This window comes from Triturus cristatus, chromosome 6, assembly GCF_964204655.1.
Source record: "Triturus cristatus chromosome 6, aTriCri1.1, whole genome shotgun sequence".
Classification (NCBI taxonomy): domain Eukaryota; kingdom Metazoa; phylum Chordata; class Amphibia; order Caudata; family Salamandridae; genus Triturus; species Triturus cristatus.
The window spans coordinates 814,840,041-814,865,544 of NC_140589.1; the positions used below are offsets into that span (position 1 = coordinate 814,840,041).

The following is a 25,504-nucleotide window of genomic DNA, read 5'->3' on the forward strand; positions in this document are numbered from 1 at the left end:
ACTGCTGAGACATTGTCCATCTTTAATAGAACTGAGGATTGGACTCGTTCCTTCATCCAGCAGCGGACCGCGAACAAACTCGCCAGGAGCTTCGGCAGTTTATATACAAATGTTGTTGTTTTAGAGGTGACCAACTTCCGCCTGTGGAAAAATCTCCTCAGCGGGCACGCCACCCTGACCTGCTGGCGTCCGACTCTATTACCAGGTCGGGGACGGAAACAAAGATAGCTCTTCCGTTCCAAGCCTCCATGTGGGAGAGCCACCACTCCATCTCCTCCCTGACCTTGTCAGTCAAGGGAACCACCTTCGAATAAGTGAGGCCTCTTCTGAGATGGAACGCCTTGAGACGTTTTAAGGCCCGGTAATGCAACAGGCCTGGAAAAATCGCTTGAATCGAAGAGGAGAGGAGGCCTACCAAGTGGGCGATGTGTCTGAGCGATGTGTATCGTTTGGCTAGCGTCTGCCAGAGCTCGTGTCTTATTTTCTCAACCTTCCGGGAGGGAAGACTCCGAGAAGAAGAGGTGGAGTCTATGACGAAAACCAAGAAGACCGCCTTTTGTGTTGGCGTCAGGAAAGACTTTGTTTCGTTTATCACAAACCCCAGCCCCTGCAACAGTTACCGCTGACTGGAGATGCGCCGTCAGTCTCTTGGGGCATTGCGCCATGATGAGGATATCGTCCAGATGATCAGCTGAATCCCCCTGATCACAGGAACTCCACTGCAGGTTTGAGCACCTTGGCGAAACACCAAGCGACGGACGAGAGACCGAAGGGCAAGGTGAGGGAAGTCTGGGAGCCCCACATGAACAGCAAAGTGACACAAGCCTGGGAGTTCCACATGAACTAAAGGAAGCAACGATGCGACGGAAAAATCGGAAATGCCAGATACGCATCCTTCAGGTCCAGGCAGACCATCCAATCGAGCTGGAGTAACATGTCTCTCAGGAGGTGAATACCCTCCATCTTGAAGTGGTGCTATACCAACGACTCATTGAAATCTTTGAGATGTATTACCGGCATGCGTCCCCCGTCTGCTTTGTAGACCAGGAAAATGTTACTCATGAAACCCTCAGGTGTGCTGCTGAACAACAGATTGCTCCCTTCCGAAGGAGGGCCTCCTCGTCTATCAGAGCTTTGTCGTGGGTGGAAAAACAGATGGGGTGTAGATGCACGTCTTGGGAGGGGGAACTGTAAAATTCTATTTGTAACCCCCTGAACTGTCTGGAGAACCCATGCGTCTGAGGTAATGGTGGCCTAAGCTGGGAGGAAGTGCTAGCCAACCTCCCACCTTCAGCAGGCCAGAGGGGTAAACACTCACCGTTTGCATTGCTGTTGCCTCCTTTGTATCCTCCGGCCCCTGAACCGTTGCCTTCTGGGGTAGAAGTTGTTAAAGCGCGGATTGGCCTGATATTGCCCACGCCTGGAGCCTTGTCCCCAAGACGAGGACGAAGAGGAGAGGTGGCCGGTCCAGCGGCTCCTTCCACAACCGGCCCCATGGAAATCCCGGGCTGTAAAGACGCGCTTCATGTTCGTTTGGGCCTTGTCTAGTGACGTGAAGGTCGCCACGAACTTCCACAACTCTTTAACGAACGCCTCGCCGAACAAGCCGCCTTGTGCCACTTCACCTGCCTCAGAGGAGGCCATGTCCCCCAGCTTCTGGTCGACCTTGATGAGCATGGAGTGGCGATGCTCCGTAGACAAGGCGCAGTTGGCATTCTCCATAAAGCAAACTGCTTGTTGTGCCCAGCTGAACAGGACATCAGGATCCATGAGAGAGCCCAAAACCATGGCCTCCTCTTCCATATGTAAGATCTTGGTGATTGGGCCAATGGCATCCAACAGCTTATCTTGACAGGAGCGCCAAGATTTATTGATCTCCTTTTTGGGATCTTTAACAAACTTGGCCAGAAACGTGGCCATCTTCGCGTCAATATCAGGTGTTAGTCCTACCATCCTATCTAGGGTGGGCCGGGGACACTCCGCTCTCAGACGGCTGCGGGCCTTGTTCTCTAATGGCTTCGTGAGACGCACCTTCATGTACTTAGCCACCTAAGGATGAATAATGTCATCTAGGTCTAGTATATTGGAAACGTCCCCCTGAGCTTGGGTGGGAGTAGAGGATGGGCGCCGCGATTTAGTAGAACTTGCCTCGTTGTCTGACTCCTCCTGGGAGTCCCCCTCCTGAGGGCGTGAGATGTCTGAGCCGGCCGATGCTGGGGGGGGGGGGCTCGGAGACGGGGCTGGGGGGGTTATCGGATGGGCCCTCAGAGCCCTCAGGCTGGAAGGTCTTGGCCAAAAACGCCTCTTTTAGGCGTGCAAAGGCATCCTTATCGACCCCTTCCTCACACTTCTTTTTCGGGGAGGCCTTTCTTGGGGTGTCTCGGGATGCATCTTGCTGGGGGTGGAACTGGGTCCTGGGCAAACTGTGCGCACTCTTGCGCAATCCTCTCTAACAACCTTTCTTCCATGGGGGCCATTAGATCAGTGACTGCCCTGTAGATGGAGGTGTCAGTTGCCTCATAAAAGTCTTTGTCCCATTGGAGGTAAGCCAGGGAGTCCTCTTCGTAAGTTTCCTGCGCCATTATATGGTGTTATTAGGAAAACTTGTAAATAGTATTCTAGGCAGGGATGGACTGATAATAAACCTTATGACCCACTAATGTGGGCAATCAGTTCCCACTAATGTGTTGGGGAGTTATTACACACAAGCGTGACCAGATGAATAGCTGGGGGGAACCCAGGCCGGTATGGGTGCTCCAGGAGGACGCACAATTCAAAGGGCGCTTGCCCAGGGACACCAAAAACACCCTTACTTCTAGAGGGTAAAAGGCTCCCCAGCACGGGTGTCATCCAAGGCCTCTTAGGCCTAAAAACCAATACTGACCGCAACGGGCGTTTGCACGGTGTACCAAACCACTACCGACCCTGCAGGGCGTCACACAGCAAAGCTGAGGAAAAACGGGGCAGAGCGATACTGACTCAGCACTCCTGCTGAGCGTCAGTCGAGACAGCCGGGCGAGCAATGTCCGGCCTTTCCCTAAGTGTTCTAGGAAAAGTAGTTTTTTCTGGCTTTAATGGCTGCTATGTTATATGTTATTGATTAAAGCAAAGGAAGAAAAGCATAATCCTTGCCTCCGGTCCTGACCTAGAATTGCTTGCCTCAGAGATAAAGCTGTTGCTCGTTATTACTGCTTCCACCTCTAGTTGTATCACCCTCCAAATAGGAAAGACCAACTGATTGGAGCCTTGAAAATATCTGAGCCTTACAAATAGGGTGTCTGTAATCCACTGTCTCTTGATGTTAATGCCTCCATAAGGCGGTACAGGAAACTCTGAGTGATGTGTGGATGATTCATGTGGCCGATATTAAGGCGGGCTAAGTGTTCTTCAGAGTGTGCAATGGCCATGACCTCGTCTAAGAATAAGTAATTGGCATTCATAATAGAGAAAGGCTATACTTGTTGGGACTAAAGTTGCACTGGCTTTTACAGGCATACGAATACAACTGCAAAATATACAACTTTGACATTCATTACTAGAATTGATCCCAAACACATTCACTAGTAGAAGGCTTATGGAGATTCTCTACACCTTTAGATCATGCTATACAAATAAGCATACATCTTTAAAACATGACTGTATTAAGAATAAAGCCTATTGGGAGCAGTAATTGAGAATAGAGGCAAAACCGGTAGTATCCAATTTTGGGAATAATAGTACAGCAGATCATGATGATCCTCTGCAGGAGATATACAAAATCTTTACTAGGTATTTAGTGCTAAACATACTTATTCTATTATTCTATTTCCAGAGATTTCAATGTGGAATTATCACCTTCTTCTTATTGAAATTAAGTGTAATAGTGAATAGAAGAAGCATAAGGATGTTGTTACCTGGTGTAAATCATATTGGTCTATTGTTCGCATTAACTGTGGCACAAAATCTTGAAAATAGTGTCCCTTTTTCTTTAAAGAGGTTCCACCTCGATGGTTGGGGCCACTTTGGTGTTCTGGTTGTGGAGGGCGTACCAATACCGGTAGGTTTATGGAGGCATGGCTGATCTCTTACCACCTTCCTTTTTTCTGAAGACCGACTCCTCAAAAGGAGGCCATTGATTTAGGCAATGTCCACTGTGTGCCAGGGTACTTTGTTAGAGTGGCTGCCATAAAAAAGAGTAGAAACCTGTTATGCCATTTGTGCCAGTGTTGGGTCCACCACAATGAGTTTTCCTTTACACATCAGGCGTTTTTTCCGCTTTCTGGAAAACCACTGTGTGCCGCACTCTAAATGAGATGAGGCTTGTGAGAGATGGACATATAGCACCACTTACAATATATGGCAGCTATCCAATTATTGCCACATCTAAATGACGCCATTACATGTAAAGATGTTAGCCTTCCTTCATACCAAACTTTGTTGCCCAAGTTGGTTTAGAATTTTTCTAGAAAATTAAATATATTAGCAGGGTTGAGATCCATTATTTAAGAGAGCTCTTCTTAATAAGTAGTTATTGTATTGAAGCAATGAAAGAGGCATATCAAACTAATTAATGTAACAATAAATGGATTGCCATTTGATACCCGAGAATGATGGGTGAGTCGCAAGAGAGCATGCATCTTCTTTAAATGGGAAAACAGGAATGGATGTATTCTGTTCCTCCTACTTGATAACTCTTGCTAATAGAGTTGTTTAAAGGAATTCAAGAGGTTATTTTCAAAATTGTGCACTTTCATTTGAGGCTTCTTCTGGTAACCTAACTAAAAATCAGCTTTTGGAAATGTGCCTTTATATCAATGCATTCGATGGTTTAGTAAGTTCATAAATAGATGGTAGGACAAAAAATTTTAAAAATGTGATTTCATGGCTACCAAGCTCATATACTAGGCATGTGCTCAGAATATTCTGCATAGGGTTTTTGAGTGAAATTCACTTGTTTGTGGATAAGTAATGAACTGAGGTTCACAATTCATGATTATGGCTGGATGCCTCTCTGTTTTAATATACAACTTTAATTTTCACAGCAACCACTGTAGCGAAATTATTACTGTTAGTGTTTACTCCAAATGGGGGCTTTCCAGGGCTCACAGGCCCTGTCACTTTTTAGGTCTTGCCAAAGACAGCACATGCACCTTCTGGTGCAAGACATGTTATCTTGTAATGGACTTAGAGCCCATCCATTGCTTACCATGGCTTCATTGTCACTCTCAATTGCTTTTATTTGTTAGCTGTGTGTTTTTCTTCCTCTTCTTGTGTTTTTCCCACCTTGGAGCATGGACCCATTACTATGACCTTCTACTGCTCTCTTTTTCAGATGCTACTTTTTCTTCTTGTTTAAGTACTCAACAATTGTGTTAGTATTTTCCCGCTGTTTCTGCTTTTTAACCCCTCTGCTGCTCTGTGTTCCACTTGCTTGCCCCCTGTATGTATCTTCCCCACTACCCTGCATTGTTTTCTCGCCAATGTGCTTTCTCCTCACCAGCTCTGTTGCTTTGTTTCACCCATTTGATCCTCTAACCCATTTCACCCTGTTTTTTCCCCAATCTTGTCCCGTGTTGTTTCTGCTCTTTGGCCCTGTGTTGCTACTACCCACAGCCCCTTTGTTGCTTTCACCCCATATTTCTTCCCATAGCTGCTTTAAAACCCCACCTTCACGTTGCTTCAAACCCTTGCCCCCTGTGTTCCTTCCCTCTGCGCACGCCCTGTTGCTTCCCTCGTTTAAATAAATAAATAAAAAACGTAAGTGCTTTCTTTTTTGTCCTGATCCAACTTAGATCGGTAAATAAAATGAGGAAAAAGAGCAGCTACTTCATTTTGTAGGTATGCATGTGTGATGCATGTGACTACAAAATGATGCAGGCAAACGCTTTAAAAGCTTTTTAACATTCTTTAGCCATGTGTCACAGTTTCAGGAAATCAGGGATGCGGTGCTGCATGGCTGGCTAAAACTATTGGCAAAGCCAATAGGCTCCAAAGGGGAGACCTGGTGACTTTGCTTATGCTTGTCGATGTTAATCCTGGGTATAGACCATTAGTCATGACCATAAAAGGTGTGTCCCAAAATTCAAAGCTGAGCAGAGTGGTTAACGAAGAACTGAAAATTTCTAGGCTTGGACATAAATAATACTCTAAAGAAAAAAGAGAAGCAAAAGAGGTTAAGGTCCAAGTCTTTCTAATTTTCAAAAACACTGGTTAGGATCCGTTTAAGAAAGGTATTGCTACAATGCACTGTCCTTGCACCTCCGAAGCATTCTTCCTCTTTGTCTATCAAGCTAGCTTATATGCTGGGAAACCCCAACTGCCGGTCCCTTTTCATCTTCCTCTACCATTAGTCATGACCATAAAAGGTGTGTCCCAAAATTCAAAGCTGAGCAGAGTGGTTAACGAATAACTGTAAATTTCTAGTCTTGGACATAACTAATACTCTAAAGAAAAAAGAGAAGCAAAAGAGGTTAAGGTCCAAGTCTTTCTAATTTTCAAAAACACTGGTTAGGATCCGTTTAAGAAAGGTATTGCTACAATGCACTGTCCTTGCACCTCCGAAGCATTCTTCCTCTTTGTCTATCAAGCTAGATTATATGCTGGGAAACCCCAACTGCCGGTCCCTTTTCATCTTCCTCTGACTCTGGTCAGGAGGAAGCCTTTTGTGAGGATAGACTGACTGGAGATATGGCTTCTCCACAAAATCTGGTCTCCGCACTACATCTTGGATGGCAGTCAGTGTTGCACTGGACCTGGGATACTCTATGCTTAGACTTTTTTGGTAGTTTCTTCCCTGATACGAACTCATTCAGTAAAAAGCATTTCCAAAGCCAGTAGGTCTCGCCTATGAGAGCTTTTGGCTTTAGGCATGTTTTGTAGTCTTGTGGTACACCATCGCAGTTTCTTTACAGTGTAACTAAAACTAATTTTAATGAGTGCTATGACGCAGCCAGGGCTAATGCACTTTTTTTTGTTGATGTTCAGTAGCTCTGGATGCATCATAGTCCTTTTTTATTATTTTTAGCCACTCTGCTGTTGAGCAGGGCTATAATTCATTGCCAAAGTCAGCAATGCACATGCTGTATTGCAAGGAGAAAAGGCAATGGCTGAGCTAATAATCTCAAAAGCATTATCTGTTGGATTCGACAATGCTTATTAGGTCTTCGCACAACACTCCTGTGAACCAGAGCGAATTAGTTAATTTTACCATGCGTGAAAAAGAAAGGAAATATGGCAGTTGGCAAAAAAATCTTGTCACATAATGAAAGCAATTGTGCCCAAGTCTTGCAAATTTAGTGAAAATACATTAGAAGTAGATAACATCTGTTGTCACCCTAAGCATCCATTTCAAAGGAAACAAGCATTGGCATAGCCATTTGGTCTCGCCTTTGGGACCTTATAACTGTTTAGCCATGCAACAGTTGATGTTGTTGCACCAAGGATATTGTGCTGTATAACTAAACACTTGTAAGGTCCCAAAGGCGAGACCTATTGGCTATGCCAATGCTTGTTTATTAGAGAAGTTTTATCTGTGAGTAGGAGGTTATTTGGATTTGGTATAAGGAGAAATAGTGTTTGTTAGCATTACTGAAGTTTCTAGGATTAAGAAACATACAGACACAGATGAATAAAAAACATAGAGCTACGCTCAACCAGTTTGCCAGGCATCTTCCATGTTTGCCTGGTGTCTGCCATGTTTGCCAGATGTCTGCCAGGTTCTCCCAATCGCCACAGAGTAACCAATCCCCAGAGCACAGGTGAAAGCTCCCAGTAACTCGCAAATCAAACGTTAGTATGGGTACACCTGCAGCCAGGCAGCACATCAACCCTTAGTAGGGGTACAGTTCAGCCAGACAGCACAGCCTGCTGAGGACACACATGGCCCCAAAATATGTAACCGAATAGAAGAGGAGCACAGCAGAGGACATAGAGATGCCAACGAGGTCAGAACAGTGGCCTTCTAAAACTGGGAGACTGCAAGGGCAATGGCGCTGAGCAGTTTTCACAGACAAACTGAATGCTTCTAAGAGACCACAGGAAGAGTAAAGATGTCAGTCAACTGACCATGGAAGCAAAGGAGATCTAGCAGCAGATATCAAAGAAAGACTGAAGAGTTCTGAATGGATTAACGCTGAAGGACTCGGAATGGACAGACAGTGCAAGGCTCTGAATGAACAAACACTTAAGGGCTTTGAATGGATATGCATTAAAGTCCTCTGAATAAAGTTACTGTGAAAAAACGTTGCACATGAACCAGAAAAATACGGGAGGGCTCAAAACCCCGAGCAGTGGGCCATGAAAAGGCTCTGTAAAGGCCACTGGAGACAGGCCAGAGAAACACAAAATAGCTCATGAAAGAAACAGGAGTTACAGAAGGGTTTTTAGAAGCGACTAGAGAAACAGAAGCACTCAGTGGTGAAGTTATCCAGGACGCAAGTAAGATGTTCACATGAACCTTTATTGACTTCAGAGCCTACAACGGTGTATTGCGGAAAAGCAGATCTGCACTAAAAAAGAACCCTTGCTCCACAGCAAAGCAGCTCTTTAAATAGAACATGGGACACTACAATTGTTCTAGGAGATTAACACATTAAAACACATCCTTCCACTTTAAATGGAAAAAGAAAAATACTAGTCAAAGAAATAGAACATGGAACACTACAACTGTTCTGGAAGGTTAACACGTTACAGTATACGCTCACTAAAACTAAGCCAAACACTGTAGGGCAGAGACTGGGGTCTAGAAAAGAATGTAACATGCCAGAGAGACCAGGGGAACAATAAAGAGCAGGCCAGAACATGGTGAATGTGAGAATGCCAGATAGTCTGCCTTGGGAAGGGCAGTGACTCCTCAGGATACCAGTGGCACATCCAACTTGAACCATGTTTTCACCACTTCTGAACTCAATGAAGAGGCCGCTTTAAGCTCTCTGGTGCTAGTTTAAACCTCTAAGTCTTTCAAATCTATTTATCTCTTTGGGTCACTTTTTTATTAATCAACAGAATCTTTGGATTTTCACATTAGCTGTCTCCTGCTCCTCCTCCAGAACAGGTGTCCCACATAAGCCCCACAGGATCAGGCACAAACACAGATTCCTGGCATCACTTTGAGGAACAGTTTTTAAAGTCAGTGGGTCTGAGAATCCTCTCAGTGGAGCAGTAAGTCATTAGTCAGCAAGTCCTCCCTTATGAAATTCATGAATAATAGATCTTTTCAGGAGAAGAGCTGGGTCAAAGGTTCAATCCCAGGGAGCCCCGAAGAGCGTAAAAGGAAGGGAACAGAAGATCTGGAGAAAGAAAGTGAGGCAGGAAATGGGGGATGAGTGACTGAGAAGGTGGCGGGAGAAACAGAGTACAATAGAGCGAGAGCTAAAAAGAGTGCAACAGAAATCGAAAGTGTGTGAAAGAAGAAGTGCATGTGAGAGCAGAAATATCACAAGAGTGGGTGTCATAACAGGAGCGAGGGAGAGAACGAGGTTAGATGGAAGAAAATGCAGAAAGCAGGAACTAAAGAGAGCTCCAAGAGGAAGAGATGGCTGTAAAACAAGAGAGAGACAGAGAAATGAGGACTGACAGAGTGAGCCACAGAGACCAAGCAAGGGAAAAAATAAATGAGGAAGATAGAGAAATGGGAAAGCGGGAGGAAGATAGAATGAGAGAAGAGAGGGAGAGAAAGAAAGACCGACAGAAGAAAAGGTAGCAAGAAAGTGAATGAGAATAGGATGGAGAGTGAAAAGACAAAAAAACAATAAGAAAGTAGTACAACTAGAGAGAGAGGCCGAGGGCAAGCGAAAAGATGAATAAGAGAGCAGGAGAAAAAGAAACAAGCGGTCTGCACTCGGTCTTCACTTCACTTTTCAAGCACTTGTACATGTGGCGGCATCTACCTTGCAAAAGCGATCAGCGGGGCGCGCCGCTGCTCGCTCCCTCAAGGTGGATGCCGCCACAAACATGAGTGCCTGAAAAGTGAAGTGAAGACCGATCCCTAAAGGTCCTCTCCTAGCGCAGCGCATGCCCACTGCCTAGGCGAGACCTAAAAAAGGCTTTTTTGAGGTGTGTGGCATAGTAAAGCATAGCTGGAAATGTCAAGTGCTTCAATAAGGGTGGCAGGAAAGAAGAAAAAAATAAAAGTAGTACCTCAATCACAGCGCTGCCAGTGTAAGGACAGCAATCAAGCTGAACCTATCAGTACGTGGTCCGTGCTCCAGCCTAAAGAAGCAGAAGTGAAGTAAGCATGCTCTGGTGAATTAGAAGGTAGCAAATAATAGTGACAATGAAGCTAATGAATGTTAAGCAGTGCACGTGCAGCAAGCCCCTTATTGGATACAATATTTCTCGCAAGTGAGAGTACAAGCGGTGCATGTGCTGTTGCATGTGTGACCAAAAAAACTAAATTAGTGGACCTATGCAGCAAAATTGTGTTGGTTGATGATGCCTGCGTGGTTTGTTTTCCACTCTCATCTGACACCTGTGGATGTTTTTAAAGTCCTAATCTGCAGGAAGATGGTAACAATAAGAAACACCTTAAGGAAATAAGCTACTTGTCATTTTTGTCTAAAGATTATTTTCTTTGAAGGGCTAATTGTGTATACGTTTCCCGTTGCAATACATGTATAGCAAACTCAAGATGGCGACGCCTACCTTCAGAGTGTGCTTCCACTTCAGAAGATGAATTTGCTTCCAATCGTAACTCCCCAAAACATGCACGCCTACGAACGTCACCAGCTGTGAAAAGCCCTCGGTTGCAGAGCACGCCCAGCCCTGTGACAAGCAAACTAGCCCCCACTGTCAACCCACCAGCCGCAGCCCTCAAACATCGCATGAAGGAGCAAGAAGATTACATTCGGGACTGGACTGCTCATCGCGAAGAAATAGCAAGGTATATATTAAAACTATAATTTATAAAATATGTATATTTTAAGTAGTATTCTGTCTATTGTGAGAGCGCAGACAAAGCATTGCATGGGGTGTTTTCTCTAACGTGCCCTTTTGTATTTTTATTTTATTTTATATAAAGGGAGTCTCTTCATAGTTTTGTTTTAATGGGACCGATAGTGCTAAATGCCTTGTTTAATCAATAAGAAAGACGTTGCTGCTGGAATATCAGATTATAGGCCTTGTCATTGCTATTTGTCCAAAAATTAAATGCATGATGCTTGGAGTTTCACATTGGTTTCAGGCATTTTCCATCACAGCTTCTGTGTAATTGCACTGTGTTGGAGCGCAGTAATTTATAACAGAGTGGCTCACGAGTTGTCTCCCAGGCTGTTCCATATATTTTTTTTTTATCCGATTATGTTCGAAAGACCATGTAAAGAATGTTTGCACTGTTGCATACTGTTAAACGAGGGAGAGAGTACACATGAGGCATTCAGGGCACAGAAAAGGCGGAAAGGTATACTTTGTAAGATATTTTGTCAAGTTTGACGAAGTAATTTAACAACCTCACACACATCAAATGTATGTTTTTAATTTTTTTTTTAGAACAATAACCCTGACTAAGTGAGTGTTTTCTAAACTGTTGATCCCACGTTGCCTCACTACCTCCTTCCATTCGTCCCACTTCTTCCCTTAGATGCGCTTTCCTCCTTCCACCATCCCAGTGATCTGTGTGCATGAGGTGCCTTTATGCAATTGGTCTGTATGCCTGGTTGTCATTTTGCCAGCTGTCTGTGTACATAGGTGTCTATTGATGTTTGTATGTTTCTGGCATGTTTATGGCTTCCTGTTTGTCTGTGTGCTTGTTTGGCTTAATGTGCATACATTCTTGCAGGAATATATGTTCCTGCATGATTGTTGGTCTGTGTGTGCATGGCGGGCAACATCTGCATCAGTGTCACTATGCTTGGTATTTTGTGAGACTGTGCCTGTATCTATGCTAAAACATGTATGCGTATACGTGTGTTGATTTGTCAACCCATTCATTCATGTGTTCAATGTGTGCTACTTTTTGTGTGGGTGTTCGCTATTCAAAAGACATACCTATTGGCTTTGCAAATATGTGTTCTTAAAATAACAATCTTATGGTGCATGTTACTTGGCTGTAGCAGTGACAAGTTTCATGCTCTTTGTTTTTTTTTAAATGCACTTCTGAGCTCATTTATGTCTTCAACAGATTATTTGATAGATTCATAAAAGATAGAATATCCCGGACAAACATGGTTTCACAGTATATGTTAAAGGTTTCAGGCAGCCTAAGCACCTTTCTACTGGGATTTCTTCCCACAGAAAGATTGAGAACCACATTGTTTGCATGCTTTGCACTGGAGTGTGGTGTCACCCTTTAGTAGACAGTAAGAATGTCTCGGTCACACTGAACACCCAGAATGTGAGTCCAGTAGCATCTACTAATTTTAACTATCCTCGGACACTTCTGACACACAGGCTGTATTATGTAGATAGTTTATCTTTGCAAATAGCCCTGCTGACAAGTTTGCACCCCAACTATTATGGTGCTTGGTAGAGCAATTTGTCTTTGTGGTTTCTAACTAGAGGCCAACAAGAGGCTATAGGTTTTCAAATGTACCCCAACGTCGCGGAGTGCCTTTCTCCTGTAAAACCAAATCTACGCTGAAAAACACTATTCCAGAATACAGCTGTTCTGATGATCCATACCTCAAGGTGTAAAGATCATGGCACCTGCTGGTAAGCCAAAAAGAAGATTGGATCCAGATATAGCTATTTCAGACATTATGACTGGAGAATAATCTATTTTGTTTTTACAAAGAAGTGGAATGGTGCACCCGGAAATATAGCAGTCCACAAATCCTCAGTTGTGTTTAAAAAATATTTTTTATTTTTCCTTTATTTCATATTCCTAATATTCCCATTTAAACGGACAGCAAGCCAATGCGTTTCGTTCAAAAAAGCATTTGTAGTTCATCAGGGCTGTAAATAATATACAAAGGACACAAATAAGAAACCACACAGTAACATAAATTTGTACAACCCACAATACAGTACTATACTTGTAAAAGCAAACCAGTCATACAGTAAAAACACTATAATTTAAAATAGTATATGAAAAGACAGCAATCACAACACATTAAATCCATAATCACAGAATAAAATGACTACAGGAACTAGGGTGCAAGAAAACCCCACCATAGAAGAGGACCTGCTCCATTACTATCCTGTATCTCTTTAAAATGGATAAACACAGAAGAGAGGAATAAATCAATGAGGCTAGTTACAGAATTATACAATACTTAACAAATATTTACCATAACCAATGTTATCATATTTCTAATACTTCCATAATTTTTTATATCTTCAGTGTTTTAATAATTAATACACATTGCACCTGTATATTTCTTATAAGAGTTCTGCAGATCCTACATTACATTTATTTGCCCCTCCTGTATGGATAAAATGAACATACCTCTAAAATCTTAATATCCTTTATACTCTCTTCACTTATGGAGATGCCCTTTGATGGCTCCCATCTCTGCGGAGACAAGGTCGACTCAGAGCTGGAGCGCTTTGAAGATAGCAGAGCTACGGGCAGTCCTTAGACCTTCGCAGGGCCCCTCGCCAACCCCAGTCTCCATTTTGTGACCATGAAAGTGACTTTCAGCCGCGTCTCTACCAGTCCAGCCACCATGCCACGCTGGCTTCCCAGCCCCTGCGTGGCAGACGACGCACTGCCCACAGACCCTGTGGGTCAGGCAGCAATAGGTCATGCCAGTCCACCATTCCCCTGGCTGCCGCAGCCTCGAATCCTCTTTAGTCTTCCCTGCGACCATTGTGGGAGGCAGGAGCAGCCTTCACCTACACCACTAGAGGTCAATAACATCCAAACGCCAGGTTCTCCAGATTGTCCAGAGGGACTACTCCCTCGCCTTCATGACCACACCTCCATCCACGCCACCACCTTGCAACAGGCTGACGGAGGACCATCTTTTCTTATTCTGCCAGAAAGTGATAGCTGGCTTTGCCAAGGGAGCCAAGGAGAGTGCGCCGGCAGCAAGAGTAGGTCTTGTGGTCGCTATTGCCACTGCTTTGTGGTGGCCAAGCAGGGCAAAGGTTTTCGTCCTATCCTAGACTTGCGCCCTCTCAATTTTCTCCAGAAAGAGAAGAAATTCACACTGCTCAAGCTCACACAAGTCCTGTCTGCCCAGGACTCGGGAGGTTGGATAGTAGCATTGGACTTGCAGGGGGCATATTTCCACATTCCTGTCCTGCCTGCCCACAGACGTTACCTGCTGTTCACTGTAGCTCACGAGTACTTTCAGTACTCCATGCTCACCTTTGGCCTTATCAGTGCCCCTCAGGTGTTCAGGTGATGGCGGTTGTTGCAGATCAGGGGTGCTGGTCTTCCTCTATCTCGATGACTGGATGTTGAAGGCTTGTTTGTTCCTGGTCGTCATCTCCCACCTCCAGACTACGGCAGACCTCCTCATTCACTATAAATTTGCCGAAGTCACACCTGACCTCTTCTAAGACCCTCACTTTCATCAGAGCTGTTCTGGACACAATGCAGTTTGGGGCTTATCCCCCCGAAGGGCGAGTACAGGATAATCAGACTATGATACCGATGTTTCAGCCTCTAATCTAGATTTCGGGGAGACGGACTCTGAAGCTGCTGGGCATCAAGGCCTCCTGCATTCTACTTGTGACACATACCCGCTGGCATATATGGGCTCTGAAGTGGGACCTGAAATTCCAGTGTATGCAAAATCGGGGAGGATCTCCCCCACATGGTCCAGATCTCAGAGGGCACTGCAAAAGATCTTCAAAGTTGGTTAACAAACTGCAATTGGGTCAGTGGCAGACCTTTCTCCTTTCTCTAACCAGCTCTGACAGTAGTGACAGATGTGTCACTCCTGGGATGGGGCTGCCTTCTGGGAGAGGTGGAGATCAGAGGCATCTGGTATCCAGTGGAACCCAGACTCCACATCAACCTATTGGAGCCACGCAAGTTGCAGCTGTCATTGAAAGCCTTTCTATCCTCCATCAAGGGAAGGCTAGTGCAGGTGTTCAAGGACAACAACACTGCCATGTGGTACTGCAACAATCAGGGCGGGTGGTTCAACACCTGGTGGGCTCTCTGAACGCCAGGGTGGACAAACTCAGCCGAAGAAGTCTAGCAGGTCACAAATGGCGTCTCCACCCGGAGGTGGTGCAAGGTCTCTTTCAGCAGTGGGGAGAGCCTTGCTTCGCTCTGTTCGCCAAATCCGAGAACGTGCAATGTCTGCAGTTTTGCATGCTAGAGTGTCCACGGCGGCTCTCGTGCGGAGACGCTTCTCTTCTCAAGTGGATTTCAGGCTTCCTGTAAGCTTTTCCACCCATACTACTTCTGCCTAGAGTTCTCAAGAAGGTCAGGAGCAACTGGGTCCAAGTTATCCTTGTGTCTTCGGACTGAGCTCAGATAGCTTGGTATCTTGAGCTGTTGAGCATGGCAGTCAGTTTTCTGATCAGACTGTCCCTTCACGAGGATCTTGTGTCGCATAAAGAGGAGAGGATTCCCTACCCGAACCTCTCAACTCTCTGCCTTCATGCGCAGAGATTGAGCAACAACAGTTGACAGCTTTCGACCTTCTGCCCAAAGTCTATGATGTTATTTTATCACCTCGACATCCCTCCACTGGTATACGCTGGCCTTTGGAATACATTTGTGGCATGGTGTGCTGAGAAACAGATTGATCCCGTATCTACTTCCCCTTCCCAGGTTCATTTGTTTATCCTAAACCTGGTTCAGCAGGGCTCTGCATTGGGCACTTTGAGGGATTATTAATCTGCCAAATCTGCTTTTTTTACGGCTGCCAGATCAGGCCTCTCTCTTCAAGTCCCCTATTGTAAATTGTTTCTGTGGTATCCTTGATGTTGTCATATCTTTATTAATAGCTTACAGGTATCCATTCACTTGGTTATGGAATGTTATGTAGGAGTAGAATGTAATGACATCTGTGTAGAATGTAATGACATCTGTTTGTGGATGTCAGTGTTGTGTCAGTTGAAGACTACTGTTCTGTGGATGGGACCTTGGATGATGTATGTCCTGAATAAAGAAGATTGAAGACATATGGGAGTCAGCATCTTCTTCACACTGGCGACGATTGATGGGATTTTTTCTCCTGCTCATACATCAACAGACTTATTTTTTTTTACTTTAACCAAGGTCTCAACACGACGTTTCTCACTGCTCTGACCCAGCAAGGTATTTACTTTTGATCTCTGAGACTTTCATGTGAAGCGCTGCGCTGTTTCAAGCCTAATTCTCCTTGTTCTACTTTCGGCGATTTACTTCCTTGCTAAAATTCAAATTCTGAACCTTATTTTACGCTCCGCTTTACAAGCCCGTCATCCACAGACAATTAATTCTACTGCGAGTGCAAGGCTGTTACTGCGAGTGCAAGGCTAATTGAAGTACACTTAATTTGTCTAAATCTATTGAACTTGTGAGCTTACTTCTAGGCCTGCCAGCTCGCGCTTCTCTCAGGCGTTGGTGTTTGAGCTCGAGGATCGTCCTTCGATCAAATGATGCCATTTCTCTACTTGCGCTGACGTCAGCCTTTGTTACGTGCTTGCAGCAGAGGTTAATGGAACACTGAAGACGGACTTTACTTCCGTGTTTCTGGGCTTCTGTCACGTCATTCTTCGTTGCTTAGTTACGGCTTTCGGCAGCGTTTCATCGCAACAAACAACAAGCTTTGTTTACACGTTGCCTAGCAACTCTCGTGTAAAAACAAGCTCTGCTTTCACGTTACTGCGACTCTTGCTGTGTTCGAGAGGCTTCGTGTGGCATGATACAAACAATTCCTTGAGTGAAGATGTCATTCTACAGGTTGAACTTAAGCGAAAGTTCTTGTTCAAGCTACTTTGTGCACGCAATTTGAAATCTTCTCTCTGATGTGCACAGATTAACTTTTCAATCACGCTGATGTGCACAGCTTATAAAATAACTTGTTTAAATACTTGGAGAAGTGGATAACTTTACAATAATCGCTGCAGTGTGTATATTCTGTTCTCAACAAGTGTTATTCACAAGTTTATTTATTTATTGATTTATTTATTTATTTATTCTAAAAATGCAGAATGTAACTTCTGCTCCATTTTTTCTTTCTGATCCTGGCGATCCACCTATTCGCTGGTCTAAGTGGAAAAAAGTATTTTTAAATTATGCAAGAGTGTGTGGTGTTTCACTCAGTGCTGAGAGGAAGTCTGCACTCTTGTTACACTGTCTTGGCTCAGAGGGTCAAGACGTTTTTGAACATCTACCTGACTTGAACGAAGAAGAGTCTACAAATTTAAATGAGTTTGAGATAAACATAAAAAAACTTGATAAACATTATCTTCCAAAGATAAGCACAATTTTAGAACGCTATCAATTTGGAAAACGAACGCAAAAAGAAGAGGAATCGGTGGAAACTTATGTAACTGCTCTTCGGAAGTTGGGAGCCACTTGCAAGTTTGAAGATTCTCTGGAGGAGCGAATACGTGATCAGTTCATGCTCGGCTGCAACATAGAGAAAATAAAAGATGAGCTTTGGCAAAAAGATGATCCTGACCTAGATGAGGTCATAGCCATAGCAAAAAGAATAGAGCATTCTCTTGCTTGTGTTGAGACAATTAAAAAAAAAGAAAAAAGTGTTCCCGAAGAGAAAGTGCTTCATGTCAGTAAAAAACAGTCTCAATTCAAATCTTTACCCAAGTCTTCTAGCTCTCAACGTGCTTCCTTCTCTTCTCAAGGTTTTTCTAAAGTTAAAGCTGATAGTAAGCTCAGGTGTTACAGGTGTAATGCTCTTGATCATCTAGCCAATGACAAATCATGTCCTGCGATTAAGTTTAAATGTCTTAGTTGTGGGAAGGTGGGTCATTTTACCAGAGCTTGCAATGCACAGAAACTGAACAAGGGTAAGCGTGTTAAAGAGATAATGGTAGAAGAGGAAAGTAACTCGGACTATGATGATGTTGACTGTGGGGAGGTTTATCTACCTAATGGTGATAAAAAATGTAAGGGTCCTCTAGACGATGTAAATGTGAACAGTTCTTGTATCAAAATGCTTTTTGATTCTGGGGCTAAGATATCATTAATACCAAAAGTGTTTTTTGATAAGGAATTGCGTGGTAAGGTCAAGGTATTTAAGCCTGACATCAAACCTCTTGCATATGGTGGACAGCCTATAAAACTATTTGGGTACTTCTTAGGTGACATCGAATATAAAGGAAGGTTAACTGCAGGCAAAATTTATATCTCCTGCAGAGGCGACAGCATAATAAGTTGGTTTCATCAAGCAGATTTAGGAGTGTCATTAGCTCCTGGTTGTGACCCGTGTATAGTTCTAAGAGATTTGGGTACTACTGCTAGAGTTAGTTCTCATGGTCCTGGTACTTTGAACTCCGTGTCTCTTAAGGATAAACCAGGTAATGTATGGCAGCTCCAATTTAAAAATGTGTTTAGTGATAAACTAGGTTGTCTTACTGGATTCACTCACAGTATAACTCTAAAAGCAGAGGCAAATCCTGTTACGTGTAAAGTACGTAATGTACCTTTGGCCATGCTAGAACCAATGCGTCTAGAATTAGAGAAGTTAAGAAAGGAAGGTATCATTGTGGAGACTGAGGCATGTGAGTGGTTGGCTCCGGTAGTTTTGGCACGCAAGGCTTCCGGAGAGGTTCGTTTATGTGTGGACTTGCGCGCTCTCAATCGTGAGGTTGTACCTGATAAATATCCGTTACCCAACATTACAACCATGTTAACACAGCTTGGGGATGCATGTGTTTTCTCGTCTTTGGATTTAAGGGCTGCATATCACCAGGTCAAAATTGATGAGAAATCCATGGGTCTTACTTCTTTCATAACCCCTTTTGGAACTTACAAATTTACTCGGCTGCCATTTGGTTTGATTTCCGCAGCGTCTGTGTTTCAGAGGGTCATGGAGGATGTGCTTGATGGGATTCATGGGGTAAAAATATACCAGGACGATGTGCTAGTGTATGGTTCGTCCCAAGAGGAACATGACCAACGATTGAAAGCTGTTTTACAACGATTTGCAGAGAGGGGTTTGACCTTAAGAGAAAATAAATGCAAGTTTAATTTTAAGGAAATTGATTATTTAGGTCACTGTCTAACGTCCACTGGGGTCAAACCCAAGGTGAGCCTGGTTAAAACTATAAGTGAACTACCGGTTCCAGAGTCCAGAGATGAGCTGGTTACTTTTCTAGGTATGGCGGAGTATTATAATAAATTTGTACCGCAGTTTGCTTCCCGTACACCTAATTTGAGATCTCTTTTAAAAAAAGGGGTCAAATTTATCTGGTCCTCCAAGTGTCAGTTGGAATTTGATGACGTTAAGGTGGCTCTTAATTCTGCTCCCTCTCTACAGAGCTTTGACATCACTTCAGACTCTATACTTGTTACGGATGCAAGCTCACGTGGTTTGGGTGCAGTTCTCAAGCAAGTCAGGAATGGGCAAGAGGTTACCATCCTTTTTCTCTCAAGAGCTCTGGTAGGTCCTGAGCTTCTTTATTCTGTAATTGAGAAGGAGGCACTGTGCATTTTTTGGGCCATCAAGAAGCTTAAAAAATTTCTTTGGGGTAATGCTTTTACTGTTCATTCGGATCACAAGCCTTTAAAGGATGTGTTTTGCAAGAAAAGTCTTGATGCAATCTCTTCACGGATTTGCAAGTGGGTAATTGCGCTGCAAGACTTTGATTTTGTGGTCAAATATATACCAGGGGTTGACAATAAGGTTGCGGACTGTCTGTCCCGGTTAATTCCAACGCAAAATGAAGATAGTGTTGAGGATGTTGAGGACTCTTGGGAGGTTGACCAATTTAAGGTGTGTGAAGTTGTTGAGGGTGTTGTCACTGAAAGAGATTGGAGGGATGCCATGTCTGAGGATGTGGATTTGATGGAAATTTGTGGTTTAATGGCGAATGGTTGGCCTTTATTGAGAAATTTGAGTGAAAATGCTCGTAGGTATTGGAACGTGAGGAATGAACTGTCTGTGAGTAAAGGTCTGTTGTGGAGAGGGACAAGATTAATTCCTCCGTCTGTGATTAGGGGGAAAATCATTCATCTTGCACATCAAGGTCATCAAGGCATTTCAAAGACAAAAGAAAGAGTGCGTCTACATTTCTGGTGGCCTGGTGTAGATTTAAGTGTGGAACGTCTGATAAGAGATTGCACTGATTGTAACATATCTGATAAGGTATGCAAAACCAGGGTACAACCCATGGTTATTCGTGAAGCACCTATTCGATGCTGGCAAGATGTAGCATTGGATATTCTAGGGCCTGTGTACAATAAGAGTGGCCAGTTTTTTGTTCTAGTTCTGATGGACATGTTCTCTAGATGGCCAGAAATAAAGGTTACACAGAGTATACAGACTAGTAATGTAACTAAGTTATTGGAGGAGGTATTTGGTAGAGAAGGGTTTCCTGAATCTTTGTTAACGGACAATGGTGTTCAGTTTGTCTCGAATGATATGGAAGAGTTTTTAGCAAAAAAGGGCATTAAACATAAACGTTGCTCTCTCTATCATCCCGAATGTAATGGGATGGTGGAGAGATTCAACCGAGTGTTGAAGGAGTCCATCCAGTTAGCCAAGGCGCAAGGGAAAGACTGGGTAGCTGGGATTCATGAGAGAGTCAAGGTTTACAGGATCACACCTCACTCCACTACCGGTGCTATTCCCTTTGAACTTTTTAGAGGTCGTACTCCTAATAGTGTATTGTTCCAGTCCTGGATGAGGGAGAAAGGGGCTGAGACGGGGAATTTAAGTAATGCTCAGATGCTAGCAAGACAAAGTGCCAAGTCCTTGCAAAGGAAAAGTAAGTTTGATGTTAGACATGCGGTGGCTCGCACCAGTGTAAATGTTGGTGATCGTGTTAGAGTGCGACTCCCTCATAAATTGGGTGCCTCAAAGTTCTCCTCTCCTTTTAAGGTTGTTAAACTGTTTAACAATGCGGTTAAACTTCATGATGGACGCATTTGGAACTTAAATAGGATATCACTTATCCCTAATAATCTACCTGAGTGTGATGACAAACTTTCCAGGCTGGTGCCTAAGTCCATACGAAGGGATGATAGTGCTTTATTGCGTAAGAGCTCACGTGCTGTTAGAGTTCCTGCTGCCCTTCATGATTTTGTGTTAAATTGATCAGAACGTTAAAGCGTAGGTGTTCATGTGCTGTCAAGGTTCCTGCTTTTCTCTATGACTTTGTGTTATTTTTGAAACAATGTACATCCTTGTATTTGTTTTTTTTCTTTGTTGATTCGGGGGGAGGTGTGTGGTATCCTTGATGTTGTCATATCTTTATTAATAGCTTACAGGTATCCATTCACTTGGTTATGGAATGTTATGTAGGAGTAGAATGTAATGACATCTGTGTAGAATGTAATGACATCTGTTTGTGGATGTCAGTGTTGTGTCAGTTGAAGACTACTGTTCTGTGGATGGGACCTTGGATGATGTATGTCCTGAATAAAGAAGATTGAAGACATATGGGAGTCAGCATCTTCTTCACAGTTTCCTTACAGGTCAACCGCACATATTTCCCCAGCTCCATTTGTTATGCCTCAATGGAAACTTTACTTGGTTCTTACTTTCTTATTGGTTCTTACTTTCTTAATGGGCACTCTCTTTGAGCCACTTCATTCTTGACCTCTTAGGTTCTTCACAATTAAGACGGCCTTTCTGGTGGCACTTACATCTACCTGGAGGGTCAGTGAGTTACAGGCACTGACCTCTCACCCTTCCTAAATTTTGTTTTTCCCAGACAAACTGGTCCTTCTGACTTGAACATCCTTCTTGCTGAAAATAGTCGCCCCGTTCCACATAGGCCAGTCTATCACTTTGCTACCTTTTACGCTCCTCCTCATCCTTCTAAGGAAGAGGTGAGGCTCCACCGGCTGGACCTAAAAAGAGCCTTGTCGTTCTACCTTGACCGCACAAAACTGTTCAGGATGGACAATCAACTCTTTGTAGGGTTTTTTGGGGCCAAGAAAGGGAAGGCTGGGTAGAAATGGACCATCTCCCAATGGGTCGTGCTCTGCATTAAAATCTGCTATGCATTGGCCAAGAAGCAACCCCCAAAAGGTTTGTGTGCTCATTCGACCAGAGCAAAGGCTGCGACCACTGCATTATCACGCAGTCCTGGTCTTGGACATTTGGCAGGCAGCAGCATGGGCCTCTCCGCACACATTCACTAAGCACTGCTGCCTGGACATTCGGATGACAGGCACTTTGCCTGTTTGGTCCTGCAGGACTTTTTGGTGTGAAATTGTTTTTCAAATACACCTCCGGGTAGGTATTGCTTGGATATCTAGTCTAAGGTAAGGAATCTTGGGGCTAGAAGTCTCTATCTGATGAACAAGTCACTTAACTTCGATAATTCCTTATCTGGTAGAGACTCTGTCTAACTGTAGATTTCTTACCAACCCACCTATCCTTCTCTCTCTAGGAATGGATTTCTAGGGGTAGGACTGTTCTTGTTTCAGTGCCCTAGATTTATACACCACTGGCCAGTATTCTTCGTGGCTCCACGCTCCTGGCGTGGAAAGTCACAAAAAGAAACTAATGTCAGCACGCTGGGGTAGCGCCTATATAGGCACTGCACACCTCACTTCCAGGGCGGACGACGCCGATGATGCCATGCGGAGCTGAACGATGCCACCTACAGTCACGCATGGGTACTGCGCATGACAAATTTCCAGATCCAGTGTGACGATGGGAGATCATTCTACAGTAAGGAATCCGCAGCTAGATAGTCTCTACCAGATAAGGCATTACCGAAGGAAAGCAAATTGTTCACTTTCGCTACTTTCATGCCTTGTTCCTCGATGGTCTTTCCTGGCTTCTGCAATGCTGTAGGGTGTCCGCCTCTTCTTCACCCACTCAGCTGTGTGCTTAGGGGCGCCCTCGAAATCTCCTATGAGAAAGACTCCAATTTTTTTCCCCTAGGACTGTTGCGCCCAAGATTTTCTGCTAGCTCTACCAACCTCCGCCTTGTGTGTTTGCTAGGTTTACTGAGTGTCTTAGTACATTTGATCTGCTTTCCACCACCACTGGGCGGACTGTTCTTTCCATTTATGCATTATGCCTGGACCTGTACTGCACTGTTTTGTTGATGGTTGGGATCCAACAGAGCTCTCTTGTAGGTTTTCTTCACCAGTTCAGGAAAATTGCCCCAATGCATGCTGTAATCCCAAATTCCCACTAGCACCTCCAAGTCCATTGCTTTATAGGGGCCCTGCTTTGCTTCAGCGGGGGTTGGCCCTAATGGCCTATCAGGGGCTTATCTGCGGTTTGATTTTTTTTCTTTCTCTGAGTTTCATATAGTGCAAACTTGATCCAAAGGTATCAGAACACTTTACATGAGCACCAGTTGCATTACAGATGGACACATTAATTTTTATTGGGCATGGGGAGATTAATTTGCCCAGAATCACAGGATGTTGAGCGTCCCTGCCGAGACTCGAACCCGGTTCCCCAGCTTCAAGGTCGGCCACTCTAATCGTAAGGCCACATCCTCTTCCCCACATTAATGACTTCCCTCATCCCATCTGTGCTACTGCCAGATAAAAACACCATAAATGCTCTCTTTGTCTAAGACACTTTATACACTCTCAGTTCTATTGCGCTCAACCCCTTCTCTCAGTTGCCCCGTTTTGCTGTCTCAAAGTAGAGTGCGAATGTATTGTAGGCCTTAACGCTCTGAGTTGGCCTAGAGCCTCTCGCGAGTCCATGGTTTTCGAGCTCCATAATCTCACTCGGTGCACCAGGAGTGGGTGCGTGTGATGTGCTCACTGCAGCATATTTAGATGAATGCTTTCACTGGGTTTTTCGCCAGTGATTTACAGGATTTACGGTGAAGGCATCTTTTATAGAGTAGTGCATAACTGTCTGATATGCTGGAGAACAGGGTTTGCCTTCCACATACGAGCGTCTTGGCAGGAGAAACTTATAAGACAGCAACTTGCATCTGGAACAAATAAACGTTTGCTTTCAGACCTAGAGTGAGTTACTATCAAAGCATGCATCAACAAAGTCAATTGGTATTTATTGAAGAAGCAAAAGTGATTCTTCATTGATTGGCAAGTTTGTATATATAGGCACATCGATGGATGAATGGAGGACTCGTGGCTGAAAAGACGAGTTAGTGAATGGATAGACAAATTGTCAGTTGCTTGGATGGCTGGCTGAATGAATAGAAGAAGGGATGGGGATAAAGGCATGAATGGAATGCTGCTGGAGTTATTTCACGGCTGGATGAATGTGTGAGAGCCTAGATGAGTGAATGGCTAGATGAGTCAGTTGTCTTTTGATTCCCCCTGCAGCCCAGAGTGTGCTTTGCACCATCACTCCATAACCATTTGTGCATGTGAACAGTTTTCCATCAATGGATCCTCCCCATGTTCTTAATCTTTGGATGTTTTTGGCTACCAGGCTGGATCTCTGACACACCCAGTGTCTAATTGTTTTTAAATCCATTTCTTGTGCACCTGTTTCGATTTCGCTTTCTGTTCGTCTAGTCCGAATTTCTCATATAACCAGCAGAAAGGACATAATCATATAGCGTACAACGGGACTGAAAATTGTGGCATCCGCAAAAACTTTTTTTTAAAAAACAGCAAAAAAACGCTGGTCGACCATAATACCAAAATTCATTGCAGCCTAATTCCGTCTGTTTAGCATTAAACTAGAACAGAACGTTGGGCACCCACATAGAAAGTGCAATAATAAAACGGTCTTATGTGAGGAAAAATAAAAAGGATATTTGAAAAAAGGATTCACAAAAGTGAGGACTTAGTTGGGGCGCCCAATCGGGCTCAGGGGTGTAGGACAAGAATGGGTAAAAAAAAGTTGTTGTGAGAAAAAGATTTCCACAGTCCCTTCTGTTAGAATCAGAAAAATCAACTGTGTAAAATAGCCTCTCACGAGCAGAGTTCACTGTTCTGAAGAGCAAGGCTCCATGGACTGCTGAGCCAAAGCAAAAAGGCAGTAATCTCTTATTTTCTCAGAGTGCCTCAATTTTCATAACCATTTTTTATTAATTTATCATATTCAAAAGTCTTCCCCCAAAAAGGTAAAAGGGAAAACATATTTGCAAAAGAAATGGGATTTAAAAGTAAAATGTGAGTGCTTCACAGGTCCTGCCTGGCAGCTGGGAATTATTCCAAGGTTATGAATTGGTGGAGGATACCCTCTCTGGACAACTATGGTTACGAGTAAGTAACTTTTGCATTTGTACTACCACCCACTAATGATAAATGCATGTTTGGTTTCACCCATCACTCTGTGAACCTAATTGCATGTTCAGATTGCAGCATCCCTCACTGATCCTAAAAGCTTGTTAGGATTTGCACCATTACTCAAAAATCCATAGTGTATGCCCGTATTTGCCTTATCATTTAGTATTCTTTGGTGCATGTACGGATTTGCACCATCACTTAGCAATCGCTAGCGCATGTTCAGATACGTATCATAAGTCACTAATCCCCACTACGTATAGCAGACTCTGTGACCAGAAGAAACGTAGACGAGCAGGATGGTCCCATGAGCAGCCATTGCAGAGA

The 25,504-nt window shown here is 43.9% G+C and overlaps 1 protein-coding gene across 5 annotated transcripts in view; it reads left to right on the top strand.

Annotated features, from left to right (window-relative positions):
- CEP170 (centrosomal protein 170) overlaps nucleotides 1-25,504 on the top strand; it is a 428,342-nt gene that overhangs the window by 286,361 nt on the left and 116,477 nt on the right. For all 5 annotated transcript variants that reach the window (XM_085611407.1, XM_085611409.1, XM_085611411.1 and 2 more), the window contains one exon: nucleotides 10,597-10,858. In XM_085611407.1, coding sequence (XP_085467533.1) covers nucleotides 10,597-10,858 — 262 coding nt within the window. The remainder of the gene's footprint in view (nucleotides 1-10,596; nucleotides 10,859-25,504) is intronic.